Raw genomic sequence first — 21,725 nt, 5'->3', positions numbered from 1 at the left:
AAAGTGACGATGGATAGAAACAAAACTCTGAACTGGCCAGAGATTCGACCAGCAGGTAGTTTTCTTGAAAGCCATAGGTCAGCCGGTTTGTCCCCATTCTCAGTGATGGCAGGTACAGAGGAGCTGGACAGTGGTATGCTAATATTTTGCTTGTAACTTAATGAGCATGCTGTGAATAGACCACTTTGGTAGTTCTTTGGCATGATCAGTTATTTTTATCAGTTTTATTTTTAAATGAAAAGTTTGATAGTGACCCATTATCAAGACAAAGAGCACATAATTGCACTGTTTTCTTTGTTAAGAAAATAGCTTTGTTAACAACAGGATTTAATTGCACCTGCGTATTTATTTTCAGTAATTAAATTTTTAGTTTACCATATTTACATGGATTACCCTTTTTAATAAGATTCTTGGGTTCATTTTTTTCCGATTTGGGGAGAGGGATTGAAAATAGGTAAATGGGGTTGAATAGGACCCATAAAGTAAATTCCTGCATACAGCGCAGTGGTCGAGACGGATAAGGCGTGGAGTCCACACACACACAAACACACACACACCCTTTTGTAACTCGTGACTGTGTCATCTTTACTTTTCACTGGGTGTTGTCACCGGCGGCGTCCCGACACAGTGTGCTACTATCTTGTGAACGCTGCACTTGAAGAGAAAACGGGGCTGGAGGGACTCTTTCCGCCGCAGTCTCTTGCACGGGTGTGCATGGGTGCCTCCCGATCGTACGCGTGGGTGACCGCACTAATTGGTGAGAGCGCGCGCCTGGCATGGTCCAACTCCGCCATGCCCTTTCGCAGAAACTGTTTCAAGTTGGTAAGTACGTGGTGTACCACTCCACCACCACCACTACCACTACCACCGTGTAGTAGTCACTACTTACTGATGTTGGCGGACTGCTGACACAGCTCTTTTGTCCAGCCGCGGAAGCAGGCTCTCTAACGTTTGACTTCCAAAGTGGCCAGACTGTGAGCTGTGCACTTGGTGTGCTTGGGCTTTGCTGCCATGTGTAGTGGTGGCCTTTCTTGGCGACAAGTCCATGGTGTGTGGGAGTGGCTTTTCTGGCTCAGGAATACCGAGTGCATTTTGGTTCTTGCCTCACTCGAAATAACTCAGCCGGTGCTGTTACCAGCCCAACCCCGTTTTCCATATTAAAGGTCCAACCTTCGATTTTCAGGCTTGCGAAGTGCCTTAGACAAAACAAAAAATTAATTCCGATTTGAAGAGGGGTAGTTGGAGGAGTAAAGTATGTCCTACGTCCTATCACAAGTGCCACTTACAGGTTCATTTCAGATACCTATTTACCCTATTTCGCGGAATTTCAGTCAGAAAAACGATGAGCACTCGCTCGTAATTTATTTTTAAACCTCATTTCATTCATCACTTTTCATGTAAAAGGATTTTAGCAGTTTGGCATGCTTGATCAAGGTCGTCTGATGTCATTTGGGTTCTCCAGATATCCAGAATATGTAACAAACACACCGGTCGATTGTGTTTACAGTTGTCATCTTACGTATACCGAATTGTTATCAGAAGTCAAGGAGTAGCAAAACGGCGATTTTATTTATTTTAGCAGCTCTAGTTGATTCAGCTACCAAGATGGCGTCTGGCGCTGTCTTGGCTGCAACACAACCGTTGGTTTTACCGAATCGGTACTGCATTAAGTCATTACAAGCCAAGGAGTATCAAAATGGAGATTTTATTTATTTTATAGCTCGCTTGGTTCAGCTACCAGTTTACTCATTGGTCACGTCAAGCACCGTATAATCCGGGTTTCCAATTTCATTTACATTTTCTATTTCAGATTGATTACAGCTGTAAGTGCTTTAGCACTCAAAGGGATGGGGAGGCGGGGGAGAAGAGTGACCAGTATTCTAGAGTCTTGAGGGCCACTCCTGTTGAGATAGCATCTCATTTGACTGAAGGTACCACCACAACCAGACAGCTGTACAAGACGCAGGCTGCTTAGCGATGTCCGTCAAAACACCTTAAAAAGCTGCACACACTGGAGCACGCACGCGCAGCATGCACAGGCAATATCGACCGCGAGCATGAAGGTTCTGGTGACGACACAGGGATCCAGCTATTAACGGGTTTTGTCCTGCATCCAAAGCCTTAAGTATTTTTTTCCCTTCCAGCGCTGCAGTCACCTTTCCATCTTGCTGGCCTTCTCTGTGGGTTCAAGTCGCTTTTGTCAGAAGTTATCTCCACTGGTGACGGATACTTTGTGGCGCTGTTTCCTGCTGACAAGACAACGTACTGCGTCTCGCTAGCACCGAGCCAGCTTCCGCAGCTGGTCGCCAGAAAACCTTGCATCATTAGCTGGGGATTGTTCCCTTGTTTTTAGAAGATACAAACTCCTGTTGCTCTGCTCTGTTCTTCAAGAGTAGATTGATACGGCGGCAGTTTACGAATTCTACCGACAGTTGTTTTTGACGCAGACAGGAAAATCCACATTAAAAAAAAAAAGTCCCTTCGAGACCACCTTGTAGAAAAAAGTTCTCTATCGTCTTCATTGACTGCGCACGCGCCGGACGCGAAATCTTTGTTACATATTTCTAATTTTATTACCTCAGTGCCTTTGTAATTAGTTCACACAATATCTAATGAAGGAGTACATTACTACAATTCTATTTTAAAAATAAACTTTCCATAAATTGCCTTTGCATATATATATAATCTGAAAACCTGTCGCTACATATGTACTTTAAGCTACGTATACATGTAAATACTCATACACGTATAATAGCATATCTCCACCTTCATTCCCACTCCCACCCCTGACACACACACACACGCCAGGACAACTCCACAGATGTCCTAAGTTCAGGGTTAGATTAAGTTCATATTCATTAGTGACATTGAAGGTATAGTTCAGAAAATGTCCCTCCTTCCGTGCCTTGCAGTATTTTTGTCCAAACTATTTTGATAATCTTCATAATCAGGACATACAACACGTACTCTACTCTCTATCAGAAAGGACAATGTCAGCTAAACCATTTAAGAAACGTGTCTGTAATTATTATTTCTGATTCCATATTTCGAAAACGCGCAAAGGCCGTTAGCATAATTCTTATACTTTTGTTGTTCTAAACAACTATGATTAATCTGAGAGCTATTCAACGATTTTGCTACGAATTGTAAAACTTCTTCAGAAATAGTTGAGAGAGAGAGATTAGAGACAAGTTTTTTTTTTTTTGAGAATTTTTGAAGCTGCTAAAGTACGACTATTTCACAAACGCTGCCTTTCGTGTGGTGCAAATATTGCGTTTCATTTTCGCTCCCGAGAAAGTCGTATGCCAGCGGAGACAGCCCGGCGAGACAGGTAAACACAGGTGAGTGGTGGGGGGACGCTGGGCGAGATTCCTAGTGCACACGCGACAACACCGCGGCCTACCTTCTAGCTTTCTATTTTCCACCGTGAGGCCGCTATATGTTCGCTAAATACACTTCTTGCCTGGAAAACTCGCCACTGTCCTCATTGGTGTTGATACCGACTGTTAGGTTCGCAGGGCGTGTTGTTGTTGCTGCTCGCTCTTCGTTTAATTTGGCGATGTTGACGTCGGAGAACAAATCGCGCGGGCATCTGCGCACCTGATGTTTGCTATCTGTGTTCATAGCACTTCATTCAAGTTTTGTTGCACACCTCGTCCATCCCCGTTAAACAACGAGGTTTCTGAACGTTTGACCGTGGCTGGCTGTTGGCGACAAATAACATTTGACCTAAGCACTCGAAATAACGTCTGTTGACAGCGCATAGCAATTCTCGGTCTAGTCCCCCACGGCCTACCATCTGTTCCAAAGTGTGGAATGTGCGATCCCCAGCCTCCAGTAACTTGCCTATTGTCTGGCAAAAACGCGATCGGTCGAAGTCCTGTCTCTATCGATGGACGAGAGGCGCTTTCCGATGAAATAATTCCCCAGGTGGAGATAAGAAAAGAGGAGGAGTAACAGGTCTTGCGGACAATACAAACTACATCCTTGCTAGTCCCCTCCAACTTCTTTCTCAAACGTAGCCGAATGGTTGCGTCACTTCCTCCAGCTATAACACTCATTGACCCCTGTTTCCCTTGTCCTCATCTATTGTCCTAAGTCGATTGTCCTTAACGATTGTTTGCGATGAGGGAGCGGGGACCTGTGTGATATAGAGCTTAATGTGATAAGTAGTCTGACAGCTTGCCTGCGTGTTTTGGCTAGCGTCAGTCGTGCGGTCGTGGGTCTCCTCAAGGAAGAGTCTGGTACAGGCAGGCGGCTGCTGTTTAGAAAGATCAGCATGCCAAGCATCATCGTGGAGTCAGGCAACTCCCACGGGTTTCACCAGCTCATTCGTGCCAGCGGCACTTGAGCTAGGAGATTTAAGGAGAAGTGAACGAGTTCGTGAGCATGGTGGTGGTGCTGGGAAAGGTACAGTGCAAATGGAGCTTGGGTTCATTTTCTCGCTTGCTTGCGTGGCATCTCTCTGTCGGTGCAGAGACCCAAGAGCATTGTTCGGCGTGGCAGCTGCTGTCTCTCTGGGCACAGAAGAAGCATTGTGGGTAGATAATCGTACAACAGTGTTACAGCGGTGCGGAGGGCGATAGCTCCGTGCTGTCGACTTGCCTGCGCGTGACCTCACTACGTCTTGGTTCTAGAGCCACCCTGACCGGAGCAGGCGAACCTGGTGACCCTAGATTACCCTGGTCTGTTGTACCCGTCACTCATTGGTACCGTGCGATGTCTACACCGCCTCCCACCACCGCATTGTCATGCCATCCCTTTCCACAGGTTGCGGCATGCGGTTCATTGCCGTGCTTGCAGACAGATACGACGCGTAACAGGTTTACGACCGAAGCCGCTGCAACGTCGTTGAAGCCGATGATGCGGTCGTTGGCTCATCAAGAACGTTTGGCGGCACCAGTTATCGTCTTTCGTTGCCTGTAGTTATCGACAGACGAGCGTTAGCGACCAGTCTTTCCTACCACTTAGAGACTGGCAGGAATCAATTTAGAGAACTAATCACGTTAAAAAAAATGTTGCTAACAGCTCTTCTTAATGGAACAAATACTGATGAACATTTGACCAAGTTTGGCAAAGCTTGTCCATGAGGGTTGTATAGAGATACCTAAAAGCTTGTACGTGATTTTCCAGAACTTGTCAAAATTTCATACTTATTTGTTCCTGGGAGAGCATTGGTTATTAAATTTCAGGAACAGTTTTACATGCTTACAAGTAGTAAGTTTCTTGGTAATCAGGGTTCAGCGATAGCATCGATTGTTCTGTTCATTGGCGTGTAGCAGGATGCTTGTTGCTCTTGATCTCTTCCTTCCTCCTTTCCTTGCCACGAGCACCCCACCATCCCTAGCCCTTTGCTGCTGGAGTGAGGTTTGATGTCTTTTATGTTCAATAGCTGTCCCTTGTCCCTCTAGGGGACTGAGAATGACGAACTAGCATACCACATGCTTCCCCTCTGCCGTTCTTTCCTGCCTGCACTTACTCGATTCTGCCATCTTTCAATTGCTTGCCTTTGCCCCCCTCCCCCCAACATTCTTCTTCCGCAACACACACTTGATCATCATTAGGATGCAGCGTTGTCTATAGAGTGCGTGCGTGCGTTCGTGTGCGAGCGTGTGTGTGACCACAGCACTACAGGTCACCACAGTCATGGTGACATGGTGACACAGTCATCAGCTCATTCTGTCCGGTGTGCAGCACGTCTGTCACCATCGTTCTCGCTGTTGAAATCCCGTTGTTCTGTTGCTGATCTTTTCAAGCCGGGGATGTTGACTTTGTAATGAACTCGGAAAATCGTTATAACAACATCGATAAACTCTCCATCCTCACCTCCTTCTCTTTCGCCTCTGTATGTACGTGTGGGCTGGCGTTAAATCTGTTTATCAGCTAAAGTTACGGCACCCGTTCAGAAGTTAGCAACAAGGATACAGTGTACCCTGGGAATTTTACCGGTGAATTCGCACAGGTGTGTGAAGGGTATCACCCATAAGCCCCGGCTGCGAGCGGAGACAGGTTCGCCTTGACTTTCAGCGTGTTCGGTCTTAAGACAGCTTGTCCTGCCACACGTAGCAGACTAGCTTTAATGTGGATGGGTGACGCCGGACATTTCTGTACAAGGCTCGGAACAATGTTAGGCCTTCGGAAGGAAAGGGCGTGACGACCTGCACAATGACAGGAAACGTTGATGTAGTTGAGACTTATTGAGCAAACAAGTGGCAGGTATCATCAACCGATACATATGTAGAAAAAAAAAACCGTCACGGGTAGGGGGTAGCATTACGGTTGGTTTCCTACCCAAGCTAGTCCATGAGAAAGGTTTGCGAGTGACCCCCCACAAATCAAGGTTCTCTGATATAAACAGGTCAACAACTTGACATCTCACGTTCTACACTTTCGGCTATAGTTTTTTGCGCCGAAGAATAGTTGTGACATGATCCTTGTGTTGTTGATGTAAACAGTGTCTGTGTTGTCCAGATGTAGTGTTGGCCTCGTGGTTGCGAGAAGAGAAAAAGCCATGTTGTGACTTCTTGAAACTTGTTTTCGCCCCATTGACTTACGAAGGGTGCGGGTAGATGTACAGCGAACGTAGTCCGCCAGTTGCTGCTGCACCACGTTCGCGATCATCAAACATGCGCTAACATTCTGATCACTTTGAACGAACAGTTTTTTCCTCCAACTTTATCTCCATTCGTCTAAAAGAAAACGAGGAGACACTCGGGCCAAAGCCAGGGAATGTTGACACAAATTGCTGAACGCAACTGGTGCGAGGGGCGTGAGGGAATAAAGGGAGATGAGATTTGGGGGAGGGAGGAGAGAATGAACACCTGATTCCCCCAGACAGGTGCATCGGAGGATAAGTAAATGAGAGAAAAGACGGTTGGGTGGGAAGTACAGTACTTCCTTTTCGGTTGGAGTACTTGTACATTTGAACCTCCACATAGATGGGGAATCGGTAGCAGGATAGTGATCCTGCAATACTGTACACAAAAATAACAATTGTTGACTGAGATTATCACTTCAGTAATCACTTTTTTTTTTTGAAATCTGTGACAGGCGACATCACTCAGAAGGGCTATGAGAAGAAGAAGACGAGGCTGTTGGCACCCTACGTGAAGCAGGCCCAGGAAAGTAAGTACATCAGCGTGTTTGTGTGTGTAAGAGAGTGAGAGAGCTGCACTACCTTTCTTTCCCAGCCACATCTCAGTGGCCCTCTAAAACACAGCCATTTTGCAGAGCACAAGTAGGCCCTGTCTTTTTTTTTTTTTTACTAAAGATTGTGTGGGAGCGCGCTGTTCTCTCATTTGATGTTTAACTGCTGATGTGGGTTTTAGGGGCTAAAAGTCGTGTTGCGACTGGCTTCTACTGAACGCATGCGGGCTGCTGTGTGAAAGTAGTCTGGTTATTCACCGTTGTTAGTCTCAACTTACATCCTTCATGTCATGCTTTTTGCCCACCCACTCCTCACCGTTACCCAGCCTCGGGGTGGCGATGTACACGTACGCTCGCATACACAAAGATAGCGGGCAGCATGGTAGAAGGGGAGGGGGGCGGCAAGGAGGAGATTCTGTGTACCTTTCGTCCGGAATGTCGTCATCCCCACTCTCAAGTCACAATGCCAGTCGTGCCTGTGTGGATAGAGAGCAGCGGTGGAAGTGATCAGCCTTAGAGATGTCACGTGAAACCTCCTCCCATCCTCTGGTCCCACGTGAATGTAGCCCTCATCCCACCCCCTGTACCCCTTAGGAAACTTAACGTGCCTAATGCTTGGCAAGCGGTCTTGTCTCATTGGAATGCATCCCGGCAGTTAGAACTGGCTTCCTGTCAGACTTGCTTCGCGCGTGGCCAGCTCACGTGCATGCATGCATGGCGTGCTCTCAGGTTGGGGCTTATTTCCTCCCTGGACTGTAGTGTTGGAAAAAAAATAGCGTGCCGGCACAATTGGTATTCTGCTAAAAAAAAAAAAAACCCAGTCAAAGAAAAGGTGAGAAGATATGGTAGTAGAGAGGCTGGGAGGCACGCGTTTCTGTGGGCCTAGTTGAGATAGGTGTACTTCACCAAAGACGGGGCGGGGCAGTGGAAGAACATCCAGGGTAGTCTATTCAGTGTGAAGTTATTTACCAGGCTCGGTTGTGGGCTTTTTGCGCTTGCTTTGAGACATGTGACTAAGTGTGCTGACATTTAGCAACACAAATGCTGAGATACGATTAGAATGGTAGTGTTTGTGTGATGGACCCTCAGTACATGTGCACATGATACACCAGGCGTGTATGAAGGAGCAAACGTGGCCGTCAAAGGAACGTTTGAAGAGGGCCCGGCATGCAGAGGACGGCCATGACAGGGCGACGATGAATGGGTGACATCCTCGTGCGGGATGACCTTTTGGCGAAGGCTGTGCTTATCACTGAGGTTATTAGCCTGACATTCAAACGGCAAAGCTTGGGAGGAGAGAACTGTTCCAAACGAAGCCGTATACGAGATCATACATGACCAACAGTAGTTTACTTATTGTCGAGCATGTGGCATACGAAGCCTCACACAAGACCAAACATGACCAACAGTAGTCTTGCAATTGTCCAGAATGTGGCATACAGAGTTATAGATGATCTTCCAGCAGAAATTAAGCCTATATGATATATATCCTGTTGATAGTAGACACACACTTAGTATTCATGTCGGTGTTGTTTGAAGTTGCCACCAGCAACAACAACATGGTCTTCAGAATTAAGCTGATTACTGGATTAATGAAACGTGACATGAGTTAGGAAGGGACAAAGAACGAGAGTAGGTCTTTCCCGCTCCCGGCCACGCTCTGTCACAAGTCTGGTACATGAGGGGTTAGACCCCTGAACCCTGCCATGGCCTAGGCTTTGATGTCATCCAGACTGGGCCATCCGGGTGTCATGTCTGGGGGTTAATTGTTAATCAGCGTGAAAAGTGGGGAATGGTGGAAGAGGCCTGAAAATCACCAACGCATAGGGGTTAGGAGGGAAAGGGGGCCGACCCCTTGCGTTGTAGTCGCGTCTAATGGTGGTGACCTTTGAGCGCTAGACCAGTGTCGTCAGTCCTTTGCCCTCCACTTGCAGACTTTTTGTCTGCACGAGGTTGCTACTCGCATCTGCCCGTGCGCCCCCCACGGGTTGTGGTGGAGATTCTGTCTAGCATTGGGATGTTCATAGTGCACCACTGTCTCACCGTGATGGGTGGCACCGCGTTAAACACAACCCACCCACCCAATAAAATGGCCACCTTAGACTTCGGGTGTGGGCCGTAGGGTGGTGTGTAGAACCGATTAAGTTTAAAACATCAGCGCCTTAGTTCTCCCTCGCTTTCCCTTGTGTGTCTAGTCGCATGTACGTCGGCATCTGTGTGGGCAACACGCGGATCGGGACTAGGGGGCAAGGACAACAAAGGCATGTGTGCCGTGAAATAGACTGATATTTTTCAATCTAAATACAACCATTTATTATCTGAAAGAGACCTGTTGCGATGTTTCGCAATACTTTTTGATGCAGGTTTGAGCAACCCTGAGTGAAACATGCGGACGTGACACACTGATAAAAACAACTCACGAGTTCTCATGCATAAACTGCCGTAGTGCTCTCAGCCTGTCGTGTGAACAAGACAGTTTTCATTATTTTTATGTGATACTTTTTGTATTCTTTTTACCCCACGTTTTGTGGTCCGAGAAAGAGATTCTAGAATTCAAGAAAGTAATTTTAACGACTTTCCCACACAAACTGATTGAAGGGATAAGTGAAAACAAAACAGTCAAGACGTTCGTAATCACTTGAGAAACAGTGCCAGACCAAAAATAAATAAAAAAAATAAGCATCCATTATCGAGCGCAGACAAGGTTTCTGTGCAAGCAACTAAACCGGAAGTTACCCGGAATCCGTCCGGTTTGGATGTAACCGATGTCAAGGTGAAAGCGAGGGCTTAAGGTGTGTAAATCCCAGGTACCGAGCAACAGAGCATCTAGCTTCCTTTGAAGCTGAAGTGGCTTACCGCGTAGGCGTTGGCGGTTGACACAGTGTAGTAAAGTGGATTATCTGTCTCTAGGCCTGTGCCTCTTTGTTGAGGTTTCTGTCCCCTTTGCTGGCCAGCAAAGTAAAGTTGCTGCCCAGAGTCTTTGCATTCCACATAATTGTCACCACCTTTCTTCCTCCGACAGTCTCACTTTGGTTGTTTTGGCATTCTAAACACTGTCAGAATCAAGATAAATCAGAAGAAATAGCATGTTCATAGTATTAGTGCTGACTATCGCAATAATAATCATAATAATAATAATAAAAATGTTATTCAACCCTAGCCCAGGGTCCTGGTGCCCCCAGCCCTTCCACAGCTGCCCAGAGGCGAGCACAGCGTAGGCTGACCCGAGAAGACAACCGCTACCACTCTGGTATGTTGTGGTGTTGTCTGTGTTTTCATTGTTAGCTGTAGTGTACCTGCTTTTTTTTTAATTAAAAAAAGACGTCTTTAGAAACAATGTACATAGAGAAAAGAGAGAGAATGAGAGCATGGGTGCAGATCCTCTTGCATGGCTAGTTACCAGTATTTGACGTTGTGTGCAGTGATAACTTTGGTTGTATTTAAAATAATGCCCTACAAAATGTGTGGTACTGTGTTTCGTGTATGTTAGTGCACCTGTTACATTGTAATCCTTTGTTGTTGTTGTGCCTTCGTTAAAAAAAAACCAACTAAAACTGAGTTACAGAGGGAAAACTGCAATTTTCATGTCTTCAGTAGCACATGCACTTGCACGTTTCTGTGCAAGCAAGCAACAAACGTGTAAACAAATAAACTACAGTTACAAGAAAGGCTCAGCTTTATTGCGGAGACAGGGTAGCAATAGTTCTAACTCGAGTGTGTCACGCCACAGAAAACAAAAGAATGAGGCAGATTACAACTTGTACAGCTGGCACAACACCTCAAAATCTGATAACATGTGAACATGTGAAAGGGAAGATAATCCAGGACACCAAAAGAAGGAGAGAATGGAACTGAAGGCAAAAGCAGAAAGAAGTCACGGATAGGTACATTGTCAGTTCTTTCCACGAGTACTTCTCGCGCCAGACCGTGTTTTTTTTTTTTCTGTAAGAACAACAGACACTTGCAGATAGACAAGCATTAGGAAGTGTGATACACATTTTTCACAGTTTTAGGCAGGTTTATTGCTGTTTTATAAGGGAATCCTGCCTGTAGCACCTCGGGTGGAGGTGGAAGGGATTAGTTTCTGCGTCTTGTGAACCAGGAATTAAACCCTAGTGATAATGCTATCAACAGTTTGACACCTTCGCTGACCAGTCCCCGCCTCCTAGCGTGACGACGTCGACTGTTCTCTGCCTCGTGGGCTCTAAAGTTAACAACAGCTGGTATCGTCCTTACGATGCACGCTGCCCCAGCCACGATAGTCGATGTTGTCGCACCACAGCTTCGCGGACCATGCATCATATTTTCAGGAATTGCAACAAGGAACTTGAAGACCACATCAAGAATCGAGTAGCTACAGGAGAACAGTTGGTCTTAGCTGCTTGCAAACTGCACACACAGTTCGTTTCTCAAGAAAATCAGCGTCCAACGGCAATCGCTGTTTGTGTAATATTTGTGTGGACATGTTGGAAAATACGTTATGCGCACGTCGGTGCGATTTCACGTTTGTGCAAGAGGCAGAAATGTAGTCCAAACAGCGGTAAACAAAGGCGCGATTTTTTTTTTTTCAGCACAAAGCATCTCTATTCGTGGCAAGATCGGTTTCACCCAAGGCTTATCAGAAAGGCTAGATCGGGAAACTGCCTGTTTGAGTTTTGTTTTTGTGTGTGTGTAAAGCACTTGACATTCGTCGAGTTAACGCATGCAGCTTTCGTGGCCGACATACGTACGACTGGGAACGAAAGTAGAATACCCTTAAACAGCTACCCTGAACGTTTCTGTGTGTTCCTCTGGCCTGTGTCTTGCACACGTGTACACTCGGAACATTTGAAACTGTTAAGTTAGCACAAAAGTTGATGAAATATACAGCTGTTATTATCTTGTTTTACACTCGGTATTCCAGTTTTTTTAAAGCTTTTTGTGTGTGTAAAGATTCAAGTTTTGTTAAAAGGTTAAATTTTGTTAACATTAATATTGTGAATAAGTGTTTAAATATCTGGTTATTGAAAATGGATTGTTAGGAGCAGTGTCAAGATATTTGTTAAGGTTGTATTCAGATCATCGAAGGTCTGCCCTCTCTCATTGAAAGGATGAAAGATGAAACATTGCAGCTGATAAACTCATCACTGACATTTTATTGACACAAAATATCAGGAACTCCAAGTACAGAAACTGCATTATAATATTAATGTTAGTAAATTATTTCATAAAGATATAATATTATTTAGTTATTAGAGAACCGAACCATTATTTCCGCCCGGACTGAGAAAAGGGTTGTGCAGCTTTCAGTGCCCCGCATGCCAGACAGACATGGAGCGAGCTAGCATCCTCGTTGTGATCGCCTTTTTATTATTTTGGCCTGCATGCAGTTAACATGCTTCTAGCTTTTGTTGCTGTCACAGCTTGCAAGTGTGCACGTGCACCACATTGTTTAATCTTAGTTTTTGATTTGTTGTTTGTACTTTAATTGTTTTTAATTTTGGAATGGTTTCAAGTTTCCTCTGTTTCAGCGCACATCCTTCACCATTTTTTCTTTTTTCCCCACTCCCACCAGTTGTGCACTCGCAGTGTCACTGCCTAATAAAATGATTTGTGAGTCCCCTTTCGTCTTATTATTTTCTTTCCTATCGTCTGTTTTCCTCTGGACAGACATCGGGTATCCTGTACATGCGCGATCGTATGACTCGCGGGTGGCAGAACATGAGGAAGCCGATCATTCTGAATCGGCGGCGGCGCTTGCGAGCTCCGCACCTCGTGGCACAAAAAAATGAAAAAAAAAAAAGGAAAAAAGGTGTGTGGGTGAGTTTAAAGCGCACGCCGCGCAGGAATAAAAAAAAAAAAACCCAGGCATACCAGTCCTCGTCATTGACCGCACCGGTGAAGATGCGGGGGTGGAGTGAGGAATTGGGTGGAGTTTGGATCGTCTGCCTTATCTATGGGGTGTCGAGCGAAATTCGAGACCTTCCATTCACCAGCGCGTGTCGTCGTTTAAAAACGCGAGACAGAAGGATGTTACAACGATCGTCATGCCCCGTCACTGATCCATGGAGGTTCCGAGATGAGCTGCCGGTGGCATCTTGCAAATATTACAGAACAAAGGAATTTATTGCAGGATTGTTGCTTTTTTGTTTTACGGTGACCCAAACCGTTAGAACGCTAGCCTTTAGAGTCACTGAGTAGCCAAACATAGAGAAGGATGGCGGCCATCCGATGACGTCATAGTTGGCTGGTTGGTTTATTTAGTAGGAAAGTGCTTCCACCTTGCGGCGATATGGGGTGGGTGAGAACTGGAGTACCCGGAGAACTCACCCCCCTCCCGACACCAAGCCCTGTGGACAGGTGTTACACACAGTGTCCCGAGACGAGATGTGAACCCAGAGCCGCTCACTGCAGTGGAGACAAGCGAGTGTTTTAACCACTACACTACTTGCGCCCAACGATGACGTCATTGGATGGCAAGCGAAGGAAGAGCAGGACGTAGGCGTCCGATGGCCGGAGCAGATAAGTGTCAGCGATGGCGGCCAGGGGGGAAGAGGCGGGGAGGAGGTGCGGCATGGACAGACAGCAAGACAGCGCGCTCAAAAGCCGCAGCGAGACGGACACAGGGCGCGGGGCAGCTCCCAGTGCGCAAGAGGACCGCAAACCGTGTCGTTTACCTGAGTAAATGTCAACGTCCGCGTGCGAATAGGAAAATTATTCTTCGCTGTTGTCTTGTAGTCTGGCATGTCAAGCATTCCCTCACCTCCACCCCCCCACCCCCTGCATGTCCAGTCAGCAGGCTCCTTAGCCAGGCGTGTAGGAGAAGCAGAAACAGTAGAATAAAACGTCAAGAGTTCGCGAACTGTTTGGACCTGTTGACAGGCGAACTAACTTTATTCAACCTTTCTCTGTCAACCCGTGTTCTTTCGAGTGTTTATAGCACTGACGGCCGAACTTGAAGGCTTGACGGTTCGATACCCGTGTGGCACAGGTGAACTCGAGACAGTTCTTACGGGCAGAACTACGTACCACAGTCGAACTAGTCCCCATCACAGTCAACGTAAACAAAGGTGGTTTTGTTATTGACTGCAGATGTTAGCGGCGTCGTTCACTCCAGATGAATGGCGGCGTGTTTTCGTCATCCCCAGGAAGCAGGCCAGCCCTGACGAACTTCCGGCCATCTGATCGCAAGAATAGAAATGATTGTCATACATGTGTCGATGCCTTGAAGACTCACCGTGAATGCTGTGGTTGTCGTTTATCTGTGAAGTTAACGCAGACAGCGCCCAGTCCTGATGGTATTTCACCATTCACCCAGGAAAACGAGACTGTTGCCAAGTCATCAGCGAAAATATGCACCATCACCAAGAGTTCGAGCGATTAGTAACCAAGCGAAACTGTACCATAGGTCTTTAAAAATGTACATGAATAGATAATCCAGCACCTACACTAGGTTTTTTTTTTTAAAAAAAAATGCACGGAAAGATGGCTGATAGATGGACTGGAACAAGTGTCACGTGCAACTGTTTGAAAGTATCATACCAAATAAATGCTAAGCCGTTGGGGTGGGAAGTCCGTATAAGGCGGGCTCGCATCAGAGACTAATTGGATGAAGGCGGACTGTTCACCTCGTTATCTCTGTGTAAAGACGCCAGCTGAAGCTAGTCCGTTCCTCGAGCTCATTCCGCGAGTGCAACTATTTTGATCAGCTCTTACGAGAGGCTGGGAACACTGGTTGACGTCCATTACACTTCGGGTTAGGAATCAGCTCTAGGGAACGGAACAAAACGATGGAATGGGAAAACATTGCAGATATTTGGTTTTCATCGTCAGCTGTCCTTGCCACGATAATGTAGGAGATGACATCGATACGTCCAAACGATGTGTAGATAAAGGCTGACGCTGGAAGGTGAAGAACACGTTAAAATAGTTCAAGTTCATCACTTGCAATTTTTCTCTTGTCGCCTGAAAGACCTTATCGGGCTCACAGCATCCAGTCAATCAAAATCACAAATACCAACACCTCATTTTTTTTTTTTCACATTTTACACTTTGTTGTATCTGCTTTTGTTTTGCACGTTTTGTTGTTGTAACTGCTTTTGTTTACTAGTTTTTTGAATATTTCTGCTTCTTAGTAGTGCGTTGGTGTAACAGTCTTTTTGCATCAGTAAAGTAAATCCTTCCGATGCTTGTAATCGATAACTTTTATGAAAAACAATATAACTACATGCAATAATGGCGCGGAACGATGCTTTTTGCCACAACGAAGAAAAAGATTACAGTTATTGGATAAACAGCAGAGGACTTTACTACAAACATGAGACCGGGTGGCAGCAGGAGGTTTCTGGCGAGAACAGGAAGTTGCTGCACCCAGAAAAACCTCGCCTTGGAGATAATGTAGTTTGTTGAAGCCGTCAGAATTCCCCTTTCCCCTGTACACACTTAAAAAAAAAAAAAGCGGTTTCTCAAAATCGTTTTCCGCTGTAGAGGAAGAAACTTTATTTCACAGTGTGGAGCCAGTTATACGTTCTTCAAATACGCACTTTGGTTAGATGAATAGGAACTGCGGAATGATAGCCATTACTTGCAGCCGGTATCTGGCTGTGCAGACATCCGTGTCGTTGATGGTAGACAATGACAGTTGGACAGTTTCTTCTGCTCAGCGCTCTCCCTCCTCGCACCACGCCGCCTTTGAAGTGCGCCGAACACCCGACAAAGCCAAGCTGGGTGCAGGGGTGCACGTGAGCCATGGACGTGAATGAACAGGCTGAAAAAAAAAAGCACAGCAAAGGGAAGCTAATGTGCGGATGCGGCATCATGAGTGTGGGTGTCGGCAGATTACAACAAACAACGACAAAAGAAAACAAAATGATCATAAAAAGCTTTCGTCATGAGCATCAGTTCCGATTTGTGTCACCCGCGTGTGTAATTTGCATTTAAGTTGGGCTTCGCGTTAAGAGTAATAGGTTATTCATGTTCTGTGAGCAACGAATAGATTAGCTGTCCGGTTTATTTTGTGTTTTTGTCTTGCTTTTTGTTTGTTGAAGAAAGTGACCATTTTAAATGGCTGTTAAGTTTTATTCAGATTGGTGGATGTTATTTTTCTGCAAGCTGTGCATGAGCTTTGAAAGTGATGCATGGTTGAGATAGTTTGACGACACTGCTGTTGCCTTGTGTGTGGCTGACTAATGTGGTTGGTCACTACGTGGAGATGACGGCGTCACGTTGTCACGTTGCAGAGATCCGCACGGAAGCGGTGATGCAAGCGTTAGCTATGCACAACAACAAACGGCCAGTCATGCTGCCCTCCAAACGAACCTCCGTCAACTACCAAGGTCAACAGCGCCGCGAGCGGCAAGGTGAGATGTCACGTCATCACCATCCCTCTACGCCACCTTGGCATCTCACCCCCTCCTCCCCACCTTGGCATCTCACCCCCTCCTCCCCACCTTGGCATCTCACATCCTCCTCCATCCCACACACGCTCCTGTTTCTGCCTACTCCGTTACAAAGAGACTGACTCCACTTTGACATTATATCATGAGGATCAGACAGAATTATAGTGGGGCTTTGGGAGGTGACAGTTAGGGATAGGAGACACTTCCTACACTCACTTTTACCTTCTAACCGTAAACATCCTGGAAAACTTGGGTATATCACTGTCATAGTTTGTACCAACCTGCTTCTCCACCTTTAGTGTGCTTGTAGCTTTGAAGGTTACCTTGACTGGCAGATCATTCCAAACGGTGTATGGCTTAAGCAGGTTATATATGATTCAAGACAACAGTAACTAGCGGATTTTAAAGTGTGTTTAGAGCGTCCAAACAGCCTCAGTATTGTCCAATGAGTTCTTTATCCTCACAGCAGCAAAATTAGACTACCGGTATCTTCTTAGGTAGCTGTCCAGTATAATTAACAGCAAGGTAGAGTAGCTGTAAATGACAGTTGTAAATCTTAGGCTGTAAATTGTTTTAAATGACTAATGAAATTGATGAAAAGAAAGTGATATCAGTAGATCTTTATGCTCTTTTTTACTTCAGAATATTTCTGAAAAGCACTGTGGATAAACATCTTAAACACTCACCCATGCTAGTGTGTCCTTACCTTTTTCAAGAATTTATTTCCAGCAGAGGTTTGAGGATGGCACAGATTTCCAGGCATTATTGATTTTGTCAAATGTCACTCCATTGCCCTTGGAGACCATTTGCTTTTCTTGGATAGATATTTTTAAAAAACGTTTTATAGGTGACAGTTGCTAAAGATCAGTCTGATATTTATGTATTGCTAATACACTTAGATGACATTGCAGGATAGAAGTATTGACTATGTGCAGTTGTTGTGGCCATTGTGTTTTTACACCAGAATAAGTGAGGTTTGAAAATAGGTTGTAAGTTTTGAAAGCAGTTTTGCTATTGAGTGGTCAGTGCAGAATTTAAACGCTATGTTCTAGTTATTCACTGTTCTCACTCAGTATATCAGTATAATAGGTTTATGAAAAATGCATGTTTGTAAATCAAAATTTACCATAGGTGATAAAGCAGTGGATTAAAATTGCTATCATCTTTCAAAGACATTTTTTAAAGACAGTTTTCTTTATAGCATATATCCATTAAAAAAAATTTTTCAGAATTGATGGTTATCATATCTCACAGCCTTTTTCTTGAGCATAAAAATATGCTTCTGCTGTCTCAGTCAACTGAAAGTAAATGGTAAATATAACTGAGTGTAACAAGAGCAGTGATGTTGCTGAATAGAGGTTAAAAAGGACAGCTAAAAATGAAACAAAGGACAGCTGAAATGCAGCACTATCAGTACACTAGGATGGTGGTTTGCACGCTCAGAAGTGGTACTCATATTTTGACACTTGTGATCAGAAAGCTTGACATAGGAAGTTTGACACTTTTGAAACTGCCAGGGATTGACAGTTGTTGGCATGTTGTGCTCACTACAAAATGGCGTAGTGTGAGGATGGAGTTAGCTCAACATCCAAGCCATAAATTTCACTTTCCCTCCTACCCCTCAAAAGGATTTAATGTGTGTCATGTGGGCAAAGGAAATACAAGATGGTGTTATCCCTTTCATCCTCTCTTTGATTGAAAGAGGTTGAATGGTCAGAGAATGGTGGATGGTGTTGAAGATTTCTGTTAGCTTAGATTAATTCTGTTTTCTTGCTGCCTCTTGTTTTTTGACTATCTCAGTACCAATAGATCAGTGTGTGTGTGTGTGAGAGTACACACACGTGATTGTAAAATATAACAATGCATTTATAACATGAACACACACAAAAAGCATTTGGGGCAGGCTCAAATGGCAGTGACCTTAAAAGGAAGGATGAAAACAGCATCCAAGACACAGGTTCCATGCTATAAATAGAATTTAATCAGAATAAAAGGAAAGATGAAGGTAACATCCAAGACACAGGTTCCATGCTATAAACAGAATTTAATCAGAAAAACTTGCTGTTGATGATGGGAGAGAAAATGAATAATTCTAATTCAGAAAATTGTTCCAAGCAAAAGTACAGACCCAGACATTTTAAATCTTTAACTCGTTCGATACAGGTGTATCAATGCAAGTGAGCAATAACTATGATGTTTGCATTTGTGGGTGCAAACTGTATAGAAGAGCTAAAAAGGGTGTCTTCAATTAAAAGATGCATCTGTAATAGTATAGCTGCAAGCTTGATCAAGCAGGTAATATTTCATTAATACCCTGCAGGCATTTTGCTCTGGTGCTTGAAATTTTCCCATTCAGCTAATATTTAGGAACATTGAGGGCCAGGGGGCTGCTTCTTATTCTATGCTTTTATTTTTGAAGTTTTGGGGCCAAGAAAGATTGTCATGATGCACCTGGCATAGCTGGTGCTTTTCTTATGCTTTCAAGCCTAATAACTTTTTGATGGCTTTTTTGTCACAGCTGATGGCTTGGAGATCCTTATGCAATGTTTTTTTTAAGTTATTAGATAACAGAGATTGGATCTATGGGTGCAGAGTAAGAAAAAGAAGGGCCGGGGAAGAGAGACTGCTTTATATACATTAACCCAAACAGTAAAAGTTCAAGGAAGATCTGTTCAAATCAGTTGAAACTTAACAGATGATTTTTTTTATTGCCATGGTGTAAACTAACAGTGCAGAAAGTTCCTTTAAACTCTGAGGAAGGTGCATACAGTAGATGAATTATGGTTGATGTTTGTCCTTTTTTTTTTTGCAGACTCATCTTCAGATGATGACAGTGTATTAGATGAGGATCAGATGAGGGGTTTTCAACGTGGGGGTGGTGCCCGTGACAGTGGGGCTTCCTCCTCTTCATTTTCTGATCATGGGCAGGGCTCTTCCCCTTATCACCATGCCAGTTCCACTCCTGGGGGAGGTGGAGACAGACCACGATCACAACACTATGCTAACTATGCCATCCCGGGCAATACTGCTCGACATGCTCTCGCAGATGTCATGCAGAACGCACAGAATGCAAGGCATTGTGAGGAGCATTCAGACTGTTCATAATATTTTGAGTTGTTATTTTTCATATCTATAAGATTAATAGGAATACCTACCGCATCAAGTGAATGCTGAGTTTTCCTCGAAATGATATAACATTTTGCATTCATTTATAGTTTTTTCCCTTTTTGTAAAAAAAAAGTTCTGCAGACCAATTATAACTTTGGGTTATTGGCCTCTTTTTTCAGCCCATCACATATCACAGCCACCAGATGTGACCAACAATGCAAAGAGTACCCGGCAAGCGGACCGTGTTGGCCGCTACCATCCATCTTCAGTACGGGTGACTGCCACTGGCATTGCAACAGGGGTGACAGATGATGGTAAAGTGTTTGTACTATGATAGATTAGTAGTGTTTGCTTTCTAAATGTGTACTTTTTGAAAATAAGGTAATGAAATGCTTATAGATGAAAGTTAAAATTATTGGTAATTTTTCTTTTCCACCCACAGCACCTGTACATGGAAAAGTGTCAGCAAAGATACAGCAGCTGCTGAACACACTGAAAAGGCCAAAACGAAAGCCCCTTCCAGAATACTTTGTTGATGAGTCAGATGCAACTCTAGAAAGTGAGGCTGCAGTACCTCATAGATTAATAAGATAGAACATTAGAGATTGCAAGCAAACCTTTATTAACTTCTTCTTCAAACAGTTTTCCTTTAACGTTTTAAGCATATCTAATCTCATAAAACAATTGTTGAGAATACACTTATGTATGATAACAGATGACTAAAAATTTTACAGTCATTCACAATTTCCTTCTTGGCAAAGATTCAAAGATATTTTAGCTGTATTACAAACTCCTTGAGTATGTGTCTCATCAAAATTGGATATTTTAAAAGTGAGGATCTTTTGTTTCGTTGTTTCACTGTGGTTGACAAGCATTATGCACAAGAGATATACGTGAAATCCTGATGGCGCATTTGTAATAAAAGTATTACGTTGTCTATTGCAGCACCTCAGGCTGATCCTAATGCACCAAAACCTGAAGGCAGTGAACTTACACCTGTGATGGGAGAGCAACTGGTGGTGAGCTTATCCTATTTGCTTACAATCCTCAAACTTTTGTTGTTGTTATTATTATTGGAGTTATAATGTGTATTGAGTGCTTTGCAGTGTATTGATACTTGAGGTGAAAGGGTAAGCTAATTATCCTCTGCTTGGGGCCAGTTTGTCATGGTCATTGATGCTGTGTGTATTGTGAACTTGTATTTGTGATGTCGTATAATGTTTATTATTTGTATATTATATATATCTAAAGATAAGGCATGAGTCATTGAAGATTTTGATTCTCTAGGTCTCGTGCAAACATTACATAAAACTTTCTCAGAGTTTCTTTGCACTCAAAGGATCATCTATAAACTATATAAAGGTTAATTTTGGGTTTGTTTTCCTTTCTCCGCCTCCTGCCAGATACCATCTGGTTTGCCTCGCAACCTTGAGGCAGCTCTGCAGAGGTACGGCTCCTCCACATACAAAGCTAATGCAGTGACTGTCCTTGATCCCAGTGGCAAACCTTCTCTCAACCTCTCCTATGGTAAGAAGAATGTTTATACAATGTTCATAACCTACAAGTTCAGGTTGCTGGAGCAATATATGTTGCACTATCAGAGTCTGATCAGATTTTTTTATTCTGCTGGCAGTGCTGTCTAACTTTTCATAATCACCAGTCTTTTGTGGTGATGATCATTAAGATGCAAGTTCCAACAGGTACTCATGATTCTGATGGCCCTTTTAAAACTGTTTAGTTAGAAGTTTTGGCTTATTTTGATTATGCTATAAAAAACCTGAATGTAATAATGCTTTCTGTTACAGGCAAGCTGCTGAACCGGGCCTGCAAGATTGCGTTTAGCTTGCTGTGTAAAGTTGGGCAAAAAGGAGAAGCTATCATCAGGCAGGGCGATAGGGTGAGTTAATTCTCCTCACCTCCTCTTTCACTTTTCAGTACCTTAATGCTTATTGCTTGACAAGATTTGCATATTATAAAATAAAAAAAACTTGTGGTAAAGTTACTCAGAAGTTGTAATCAATTCATTCCATGGCCCCAAAAGAATGGAATATCTCACATCACATTTCCTACCACTTGTAAAATTAACCCTCCTTT

The 21,725-nt window shown here is 44.1% G+C and overlaps 1 protein-coding gene across 1 annotated transcript in view; it reads left to right on the top strand.

The window, feature by feature from the left end:
- LOC112570212 (disco-interacting protein 2 homolog C-like) overlaps positions 1 to 21,725 on the top strand; it is a 40,508-nt gene that overhangs the window by 4,413 nt on the left and 14,370 nt on the right. Inside the window, 9 exon segments of the mRNA XM_025248543.1 lie at positions 7,051 to 7,125; positions 10,307 to 10,396; positions 16,365 to 16,484; positions 19,336 to 19,602; positions 19,811 to 19,945; positions 20,074 to 20,190; positions 20,577 to 20,650; positions 21,035 to 21,158; positions 21,437 to 21,528. Of these exon segments, the coding sequence (XP_025104328.1) occupies positions 7,051 to 7,125; positions 10,307 to 10,396; positions 16,365 to 16,484; positions 19,336 to 19,602; positions 19,811 to 19,945; positions 20,074 to 20,190; positions 20,577 to 20,650; positions 21,035 to 21,158; positions 21,437 to 21,528 (1,094 nt within the window).

The sequence above is a fragment of the Pomacea canaliculata genome, linkage group LG1 (assembly GCF_003073045.1).
Source record: "Pomacea canaliculata isolate SZHN2017 linkage group LG1, ASM307304v1, whole genome shotgun sequence".
NCBI lineage: Eukaryota > Metazoa > Mollusca > Gastropoda > Architaenioglossa > Ampullariidae > Pomacea > Pomacea canaliculata.
The sequence above is the reverse complement of the archived record's forward strand: the minus strand, read 5'-3'. Positions and strand labels throughout refer to the sequence as shown.